This window comes from Bactrocera latifrons, unplaced genomic scaffold (genome assembly GCF_001853355.1).
Source record: "Bactrocera latifrons isolate USDA-ARS-PBARC rearing strain unplaced genomic scaffold, ASM185335v1 scaffold_24, whole genome shotgun sequence".
Lineage (NCBI taxonomy): Eukaryota > Metazoa > Arthropoda > Insecta > Diptera > Tephritidae > Bactrocera > Bactrocera latifrons.
In genome coordinates, this window is record NW_017535963.1 from 177,401 (window position 1) to 188,704 (window position 11,304).

Consider the following 11,304-nt stretch of genomic DNA (forward strand, 5'->3'; position numbering starts at 1 on the left):
GTAGCCTTGAACTTTATTTTCATTGTTTTTGTTTTGTTGTTGTGTTCTTTTTTTAACTAACTTTTTTTGTTTGCAAAATTTTTTTTGAAGTTCTTGTAATTGCTGTTCGTGGTTTTTGTTTTGCTCGCTCTTCTCTCAACACATTTTATGGCACTTCAACTTAGAGACTAAAAACAATGAGATTACAGTTAAATATTAAATATATTAATTATTAGAGTAAAATTTCTTTGCAGCTTATTTTCACAAAAAAGTAGCAATAGGATTTTTTCTCGTAAATCTAACATTACATAGTACATACATAAAAGTTATATAATATATATAGCTTGATTTAGGGTTGCTAGAGCGACATAAATATCTTTAAAACTATTTCTATATATATATATATATGTATATATGTAGTAGTGAACATATGTGTAGTGTGGTTGCATGCAACAATTACATTAATTTGTACAAGAGCGAAAGAGCCATTGCTGTTATATAATATAATAAATACAGAGTAGAGTTGAAATTTTATAAACACATATGTAGGAGCTTTTGAAAACTTTATTGAGACAATGTTTTGAATTTTTGTAGTTTTTTTTTTATAATTTTTATAATATAGTTATTGTCACTCGAATGTGTTCTTGTTGTTGTAAAATTGTTTAAAATTATTATGATTTGTGTTTCGATTATTTACCATTAATTTACAATTATTGTCTTGGCGGTAATTGAGCGATTTTATTCATGTTTTCCTAAGAAGCAAGCGAAACGCCTTTTTAACGGTACTTTATTTATTAAAAAATGTTGCAGATTCTATTCAAATTACTAGTCATTATTACATAAAATGAAATTTAAGAATTAAAATAATTTTTATTATTTTTTTTTTACATTTTTTTTTTAATTTTTTTAATATTTGTTTTTTGCACGAAGACTCAAAACCGTTATGCCGCACCTAATATTGCGCGCTTTTCGCTTACTTTAGTTTACCGCTAAATTTTTGTACTGTTTTTGTTTTTCCTTTTATTTTTTTATCATGTTTATGTTTTTCGACAAACAACTCTCTCTTTCTCTCTCTCCTACATCACTCTGCTTTGCGCTTTCTCCATACAAATAAAATTACAAAAATTTTCTTAAATGTTTAACCTCTTTTTTATACAATTTCTTATTGCCGAAAGACTCATCACATCACGCACTTATCAAAATAATTATTACTTAGTTAATATCAAATCGATTGAGCTTTCATGCGAGCTTTCGTCGTTCGCATGCCATACTAGTATTAACTGATCGTTTTTTGTAAGCCATATCAACGCTTTTAAAGCTTTATTACACTTGCTCACACAGTTGAGCTTTCACTTCGCACACGCAAAAGCTTCGTACGCATTTAAGCGCCAGTGCTTAAAAGCTTCAGTCACAATATTTATTTTTTTTTTTAATTTATTGATTTACTTAATTGCTCAGTAGGAAAATCAGCAAGTCTAAAAATAAAGTCTTATGTGCTAAACGCACTATTGAAACCTGCTTGCTAACTAGCTTTCACTTTATCCCCGCTTAGCGCCTATTCGTCCTTTTTCTTTCTGATCTTGCCCTCAGTCTGTATGGTTTCGGTGACCGCATCGAAGCAATCGGCCAGCGATGGCTCGGAACCATCAGCGCTGTAATCCTCACCAGCCATGCGGCTCAATGTCAAAATGTAGGAACAAGCGATGCGCAGCACCGAAAGCTTTGACAGTTTCTGCGCATTCGAATAGGAAGGCACAGCGCGTCGCAGCGTCTCATATGCCGCGGAAATGGTATGCACGCGCGTGCGTTCGCGCGCATTCGCCTCGATACGTCTTTCGCGTGTCATATTCTTATAGTTACGTTGTTGCGGACGCGCGCTGCCACTACCAATACTGCCGCCGCTACCGCTGGGCGTCTCATCCGCTGCGCTGCCGGGTTTATTGTATTGCAACGCGCTGCCATTAGCGCTTGCATGTTGTTGCTGCGCATGCTCATCCCGCGCAACGTTCAAGTGATGCGCGCTCGTCGTTAACGCCAGCGGTACGGACTCGCTGTTGACATGAAACTTTAGTTGACTATTTGCGGTTGCCTGTTGCTTCTTCGGCACATAAACGGACGGCGCCGACCCTTCGCTGGCAGGCGTGCACTTGGTGGGCGCGTGCGCATATGTATGCGCTTGCTCGCAGTCAACCTTAACACTAGTTGAGGGGGTCGGTTTCTTGGCAACTAGCGCTAGCGGCTCCAATTGCTCTTCGACGGTGGCGGCTGGTATGCGGTGCAGTGTCGTGACGCCCGGATGTCGCACGAACACCTGCGCTGGATTTGGCATCAATTCATGAGGTAATACTTGACTAGGATCCCAGATGCCGTGCGGTAGTGGCGGTGTCGCAAGCGCTGGCGGAGTCAACACCACTGCCGAATCTGTCGTCGAGGTATAACGTATACGTTTCTTCAATGGCGCCGTGGCGAGTGCAGGCACATGCGCGCCCGTCGCAACAGACGTCGCGCTTGCATCAACCACCTTAGAGGGTTCCGAACTTTTACGTTTATTGCGCACGAGCGCAATTGGCGTGACTTTGACTTCAACGGAATCCTCGGAGGGCTCTGTTGTCGCATCGGTGGGGCTGGTAGGACTGCTGCTGCTTTCGAGGCGCGCATGCTCCATGCGGTCGAGATCGTCGCCGCCCTCAGAACTGCCGGAGCAGAAGCCAGCATCGCGATCGTTGGAATTGGGTGAACCTGTTGGGTAAAGAAATAGAAAAGTTAAAAATTAGTCAAGTCAAAGCTTTGTTTTGCAAAAACTTAAATCCTAGTAACTAATAAATTACTAAACGTTAATAAATTGGGCTCTCACATTGGCTGCGACAGCAATTTGCATAACTTAATTATTTCGTTGTCGAGCAGACAACAAAAGATAAAACTCCAAAGCTAGAAATAGTGAAACTGCCTCCAGGCAAATACTAGAAATAAACAATGGAAATAATTCCGTCTCGAAACAAGTTTGCGCCGCCTACGCGTCTGCGCATACATTACTATCAAAGCAAGGCATGCCGTGCGCCGTTAATCTGCGTTGTTTATTTTTCGTATGACAACAATACAAGTTAATCGGCGCGCAGCTTGCGGGAGCCCAAAAAAACACAAAACGTTTTACAATTAAAAATCCCAAGCAATAAATTTAATCGTTATATAGCTGACCGAACGCGTTTGCTGATTCGTCGTCGTCGTGCGCGTTAACGTCTGCGCTTTCAGGGCTTGGCCGTGACTCAAAGCCACAACTATTTAACTCCCGCTTAACGACGTGCCAGCAGCACGCTAGCGATTCGTCTATTAAACGGGCGCTATGAGCCATTAACAGTTTGGCTGCTTGACTACTTGGTGCCGGCGCGGTGTCGGCGGCAAACGAAGAATTAATGCGTTATTTAACGTGCTGCTAAGCGTTCGAGCTTAGCAGGTGACGGCTCATTTACAATTCACACCAAGCAGGCGGTGGAACGGTCTGTGCGATAATTTGTTTTAATTTGTTTTATTATAATAGTTACATATATTTTATTATAAAATATAATTATATAACAGATGTAATTACACCTGAAACCTGTTTGTGCAACAAATCTGTTAAAACAACGAGATTTAATTATAATTTTTTTATTATTTTAATTAAGACAAGATTCCGATTTCTATATTTATATAAGCTGAGCCAGCAGGAAATTGTGGGTCGTCATTTCCGTCACTCTCACTTTAGCGAAGCGCCAGTGATGCTCAAAATAATTTCTGTTATGGCGATTTGCACTTAAACGAAGCCAAAATATAGGCCGTAAAAGTCACATTTCCGTTGAAAGTCGCCTAGAAACTATTCGAGCATTGAAACGGGTTTAAAATATATTAATTAAATTTAAAAAATAAATTCACAATAAAATTTGCTATTTTGGCTTAATTACGGTAGTTCCCGAAGAGTTTTGATAGATATATATGACTGTAGACAACAAAAAAAAAAAAAAATGTCAATACTTGCTAGTATTTTAGCGATAATTTTCATTATGCGAAATTATATTGCTGTAATATTCAACAAGTTTAGCAAAATAATTATGTATCAGAAAAAACCGTTTCATAACCGATTCAACCGGTTCGCCTAATTTTAGTGAAATTAATGAAAAACACAATACCGAATTCTAATTGCGCTGTGACTACGTTATTAAAATATTTTATATATTTTTTACCACAACAAGGTTTTTTTAAAGGAAATTTTTATTTTTTAGTTGCTGGAGGAACTAAAATTCCAAAAGAATAAAAACCTTTTCATAACCGATTCAACCGGTTCGCTTATTCTTAACGTTGAGAAGGTCAAAATATTAAATTTTTTATGTGCATATTTCGAAAGTCAAAACACTTAATTTCCAAATTTTTTCTGTGCTATACGTTTTCGAAACTGTGAACAGATTATGTTATCCATATGTAAACCTGATACTACCAAAAATAAAAACAAATTTTTCAACTCTCCGTAATAAGCCAGCCGCCGTCGCAACTCAGTACACAATTGTATTTAACATGTGCTGGTATATTTGTAAATTCATGTGCATACTGTTATTGCAATGTGGCAGCGATGAGTTTTCAAGTTCACCACAGGGAAGCCAACAACCTCCACAAAAAACAAAAACTGTATCAATTCGTGGAAGCCCACAACTGAAAGTGCTCGAAGGCAGGTTTGCAAGGTGCAAAAAAATTCTCAAAAAACTTTTTCAAAAATGTTCCCAAGCGCTTGCTTTAAAACTTGCTTAACTCCACACGACTTTTATATACACACATACATTTAGTTTATGTAGTCTCCACAAGCGGCTCAGTCGCAATTAAGGATAATGTGTTTGGCATGCAAATTTTTTGCAGTTCAAAATTATTTTACTCACTTTAGAAATACAACAATAAAAAAAATACCAAACTGAAAGCATATTAATGAAACTGATAGGGCCGTGGTGATGGGTTTATACAAATTTCGGCATTAAATGCATATGCAAATACAGTTTTGCAGGAACAGGTGTAACTTGTTGAGTGTAATTTAGCTGCCAGCTGCACCCATTGATGTTCAACCGAGGGGCGTTGCTCGCACTTTTTGCGCTGCGCCTATCTACCCATTATTTGTTGCTAATTGCAGTATTTATACATAAGTAAAGTTAATGATTTTGAAGCAATTAGCTTGTTAAAAGTATATATTTATTGCAAATATTTAGTATTTAGCTAAAATTGAGTTTTCGTTAGTTTTATTTCTCTAATCTCTAATTTTTTTTACTATTTTAACATATTATCCACTATTAAAGCGTTTTGTGCGCAAAAAGTTATGAACCGTTTCATAACCGATTCAACCGGTTCGAACCGTTTCACAGAATTTTCTGTTTTTAAGCACGTAAAAGCGTATGCCACTCGAAAAATGATATATTTATAAAAAATTGGGTTTAAACATCATTGTTTTCATTTCAAAAGTTGATTGGCTTATTTCGAAATTAAACCTTTTAGCAAATATGTGCGAAACGAAACGAAAGTTACCAAAATCACAAACCGCAAAATTTCAAAACCAGCCTCGCAATCAGGCTCCGCGCACAGTGCACGCAACGACCCACCTCCAGCAGTGTGTCAGTATGCTGAACCGCTAATCAGCACACACACACACACTAACACATGCTACAGAATTAAACATTTAAAAGGTTGAATATTTATTAGCGAATCAATAAAAACGCAAATGCGCTGACGCATGCCTTACAATTTATGCAAAACCTGCCTGTATTGGTTGTACAACAACAGCAAAAACCACACAAAAATGTCAAATCGCAACGTAAATTGAGGCAATGACCAAGAAGCCGCGACACGTCGTTCGACAGTAGTCGCCGACAGACGAATGCCGACCATTTATAGCAGCGCATGCGTGTGTGTGGCTTTTTATGTTTGTATGTGCGCACATATTTACATTTGTAAGCATATGTATGTGTATGTATGCATATTAAAGCTATCGTTTTTACTCCGCTGCAACACTTTCAACGAACCTGCTTCAGCAAGTAGCACGTTGTTGTATTAATTACAGTTTTAATCTAGAACATTTGCTGTGCCATATTTACTTTGTTTACTGCTATAATTTCCAATAATTAGCTGCATATTGCATCAATCAATCAATCAATAATTGTATATGTATATGAAATCCCCCTTGGCCGCCTCATGGGACGCTGGGGGTGTTCTGGTTGAGCCCATCCAACCTTTGACTCACTTGCGCTTTGGTTTTGCGGTGCTGCCTGCCGCCTAGTACCGTACTTCGTTTAATTGTTATTGTTTTAAATAACATTATTAAAATACAACTGTTTTAATTTGAAGTGCGGCACTCGCCGACTGACTCACTTGCGGGACTTTTTGTTTGTTTATATTTTTACTGTAAAGCTGTTTTGCTGAACGCTGTAAACATGTATGCGGGGCAAATGTAATAAAAACAGCGAAAACAGTTGCGTATATTGCGCATTTGTATGTGTGTCAGCTTTATTGTTATTAGCTTGACCCACAACCTCAAATTAAAATGAAATCCCAATAAATTGCTTGTGTCGCGAGCAAGTGTAAATAAAAAGAAACAAAAATATTCCACGAATTTTTTTTATGCGTAAAACTGACTTTTGAATATTTCAAATGTTTCGAGAACTGCGATTATTATATCTCTTGACTTTAATTAAATAAAATTTGATACATACATATATAATATTTAATGCATTTAGTACACTTAAAATTTTAGCTGAAGTAATGAAGGTTTTAAAGCTAATATGTGAAAAATTACTACTAATACACATTTTTTGGTAATTATTTAGAAAAAAACAGTAAATTTGTAAAACAACCGTTTCAACCGGTTCGAACCGGTTTAAGTTTTATTTGTAGAAAAACACGTAAAATGCATGATCTGGTAGTTTTGAAGTGTTAATAAATTTTTTTTACTATTTTAGTTGGTCCGGAGTATAGTTTAATGCTACTGATTATAAAAATTTGAAATATTTTTTATTGCTATTGGATTTTTAATTTTTACTTCACAACAGCTGCCCAAATTGTGCAATAACCATTTCAACCGGTTCGAACCGGTTCAAATTTTTTTTAAAGAAAAACATGTAAAATGCATGATCTTACAGTTTTGCGTTGTTTATAATAAAATTTAAACGTTTTGAATAATTAAGTTTATATTTTAAGATTGCTAATGCAGCTGATCATGAAATTGATAAATACTTTTATTTACTACATATTATTTTTATGTATTTATATATACATACATATATAGAGAACACGCAATATATTCTGCTAGTAAAAAGCATTTACTTAGTGCTAAGCGCTTTTTAGTTAACAACAGCGCACTAACAGCAGAAATAGGGAAAATATGACGACATTTGCGTATAGAATTTCAGTATTCAAAAAAGTGATAATAATTACTCGGAAAAAATATATTTCTACTTTTTTCCAACATTTTACGAGCACTTAAAATCATCAAAAGATTTTAGTGATTTTTTTTCTTTCAATACTAAGCACTTTCACACTTGCTCTACACACCCAAATGACGCGTCTAACGTACTCACAGCATCCGTCGCGCATTCACTACAATTCAATTCATTCATAATAGTGAAGGCCAACACAACGCCACCCGACTGATAAGCGAAGTTCTAAATAATTAGCTATTATATTCATTTGTTTACTCATAATTGCAACACATGTCTCATGAAGCAGAATATAAAATAGAAATAAAAATTAATCGAAATAAATAAAGTACCAAATATGTGAAATATTACTCGGCTTTATCAGTCACGTCAGGAACGTGCGTCCGAGTCCATCTCACTAATCTGGCAATCGCCGCCACCATACGCTACCATCTGACAGGCAAAATACTTCGTGCATGAGTGCGAATGCCACTTGCGCTGATAACCTATTGGCGAAGTCAATGCGCAAGGGAAAATCACTAAGAATCGCCGCTGTTGTGACTAAAAGTCTCACGATGAAAAGTAAAAATAACAGCAAAATGATGCTACAGATTTTTCTATAAACGAAGATTAGCGCTACACGCAGCACAGGAGTGTGTATATATAGTATAACAATTTTGTGCGGGAGAAATCGCAAATATTTTGTTTTTTTACATTTTTTGTGAACTAAATTAGAAATTGTTTTAAATATTATTTCTTTTTCTACTTTCAGTTTGATTGAAATTATTCAACATCTTCGTAAATTTTTTCGGTAAGTGATTTATTTTATTTATTACTTTTTTTAATTTTTCAAATACTTTATTCAAAATTTATATGAGTATAAAGACATTTGAACTTCCTTAACTCGAAAATCCATAATCCACAAAAAAAAAAAAAAAAAAAAAACTTCGTGTTATTGTAGGAAATTTGCATGAAATTTGATTTCTATTGCCAATTAGAGATTTGGAGTTATGGAGAACTTCGAACTATAGAAGTTCGAATTCGAAGTTCAACTGTATTTCAAAGTTTTCATATTTTTAGCTAATAATTTTAAGCCCATTTTGTGCTATTTGAAGAATGAATAATTTTTATCTCATGCTAACAATTTCATTTGAAATTTTTGTTGGAGAATCAATTGTGAATATTGTCTTACTTGCTTTCTCTCTTATTTGCTTTCTGTCCACCTCTGTTTCCTCCTTCATATTTAAGCTCTTCTCAGACTCTCTCCTAATATCTTTCTTCATCCAATAAATAACATGTTGAGAAGTGTCAGCTAACAAATGCAAGATATAAAATATTTATTTTTTATGCTGACGGTTCAATTATACTTCTTTTCAGAGAAAATTGGTTACTAAACTTACTCTAGTATTCTACTGTACTAGTAACAATTGCTTTCTCATTCTCTCTGCACAAGTTTGTTTTGTTCTTTCGTGTTTTTCGCTCTCCCTAGGTTGTCTCTCCTACTCTTTCTTCCTCTCTCCATTCAATAAATAACATGTGGACAAATGACAGCTGACAGATGACAAAAATAGACATTTTGTTCTTTATGCTGTCCGTTCGATTTGACATTTTTGGGAGCTGATTGTTTCGAAACTGCCTCTGGTATCTCTTTCTTTCTTACTTTGCGTACTCCCTTCCTATTGTCGTATCGTCAATTTTACTCTGTCTTTAAGAAAATTTGTTGTTTATAATTTTCAGTTGACAAATGACATTTGGAGATTTACGTGAGAGCGTAGTTTGTGAAATTTACTCTATGCAGGTCTCTATATTTTTCTTGCTCTCTCTCTTTTTCACTCTTTCGTTAGCTTTTTCTCATGTTTCCTGAAGTATAATTTTATCACTTTAAAGCTAAGTAAGAAAGAGGATAAATTTTGAGATTTGCCTGAGACAAAAATTTGTTAAATTTACTCTCTGCAGCTTTCTATATTTCCGTCTCTTTCTTTTACTCTTTCACTAATTCTTTCTCATGTTTCCTATAGAATATTTTTTTCGTTTAAAGTTACATACTTATAACTGTCATATTGCCACTTTTTTAGTGGTCACTTCAGCTGTCATCTGTCACTATCACTTTGACAGATTTAGTAGTTTAGCTGCAAACTTCAATTTAAACTTAATGCAACATAAATTGAATTTGCAACATAATTGAATTTTTAATAAATATTTTTCAGTATTTTGTATTAWTTTTTTTTTTTCAAACTTTATTTCGATTTTTTTTATTTAAAAATTATCACCTGAAAACCGTCATCAAACATTTGTAGGCTTCAAAAAAAAAAATATATATTTTTTTAAGAAAAATCGTTCTTCGCTTCATATTTCATTTATATAACATAAAAAAATAAGAAAGTAGAGGCTTACTGTCCTTACAAAAAGTGTTCGTACCCTGTTTTTTTTTTTTGGTGCTTTAGTTAAGCTGGCGCAGTAAGCGGCTAACAGCAGTCTACGAGAAATAATGAAGGAAATATGTATATTTAATAAATTTTTTTTTTCAATATGTTTGTGTACATATGTATGTATATATGTGTGCTTGTGTGTTTGCGGTAAATTAAAAGCGAGTGTGAAAAGGTCACCTTTCAGTTATTCTTCAATTGGCTTGGGTTGCAACAGGTAAATGCAGCCGCACTTATGTATGTATGTTTTCAAGGGTCAGCAAAGGTGTTCACTTGTTATACACCGATTGTTTGTTGCCGTGCCACATATGGTTGCATACACACACACTCGTCTTTGCGCACATCTGTAGAGGCAAGCAGCGTTGCATATGTGAAATTTCCAAGTGTAGAATACAGTTTTTCCCCCCTATTAGTTTAAGGTCGTCGGATTTTCCTGCCAGCGTGCTTGCTTTGTTGCTGTTTGCTTGTGTTTGTGTGAAAATTTTTGTTGCATGAACGGGGAAATTCCTTTGAAATTGTGTTGCAATCCGCATGGACTTTTACTTTGATCGTAGATCTAGCTATCTTTTACTTTTCTGTTATTGTTTTTGGGTAAGTAAGGGGCACACGCATATTTATTACATACATACATATACATAGATGTATGTGTTATTCACTTGTGTGCGCTTGGGGGTTGCTCATTTCCTTTATTAAGCATTCACGCGTATAATTTTGATTCCTTTGAAAAAAATGATGGAAAAAATCTTGCAACGCGACTCATATTGTGTAATTATTAGTTTTTTTTGTGCTACTTTTTCATTTACTGTGATTTTTGTATATTTTTTTTTCAGAAATATGTTTTTTTTTCATATTTTTTTTTATTTCTTTTTTGATTGCTGTGACACTTTCAGATTATTTATTTGCCGCTGAGGTGTTCTCCGGAAATCTGTTTATCTTTTTCATGCCTCGCTCCCTCCAAGCCTGAGTTTTTCACTGTATTGGTTTGGTTTCTTATTATTATTATTTCTTTTTTATATTTTTGTATTAGTTTTTTTTCTAATTTTTTTATTTGATATTTTCTTGTTTTTTATTAGATTTTTGTTTCTATCTTTTCGGTATTTTTTGTTATTGTTTTTGATGTTGCTTTTATGCAACGTGACTTTATCCTTTACAGGTGTTTCCACGCTTTCTTTCAGATTTCCTTAAACGCCGCTAAAATGCAGACAATGCATTTAGCTGCGCTGCTGCCCCTAAAATCCGCCGAATTTCTTCCTTAAGCCTCTTACTTTTGAAAATATTTTTATTTTTTTTTTTTGAGAAATAAAGTTTTCGGAAATTTATTACACTTGTTTTTATGCCGTTGGTAGCGTGATTGTGTCGTCGTGATAACTGATACATTTTTTATGCCTTTGATTTCTCACAAAAACAAAATCTCAAAAAACAGGACAGTGGGCTTTAAATATGATTTTATGATTTTTTATTTATAATTCAATTTTAATATTTTT

General features: G+C 34.8%; 1 protein-coding gene across 1 annotated transcript in view; it reads right to left on the reverse strand.

Annotated features, from left to right (window-relative positions):
* Positions 1-582: 582 nt before the first annotated feature.
* Positions 583-11,304, reverse strand: part of LOC108969103 — a 40,528-nt gene continuing 29,806 nt past the window's right edge. Inside the window, exon 2 of the mRNA XM_018933624.1 lies at positions 583-2,718. Within this exon, the coding sequence (XP_018789169.1) occupies positions 1,535-2,718 (1,184 nt within the window). The 3' untranslated portion in view covers positions 583-1,534. The remainder of the gene's footprint in view (positions 2,719-11,304) is intronic.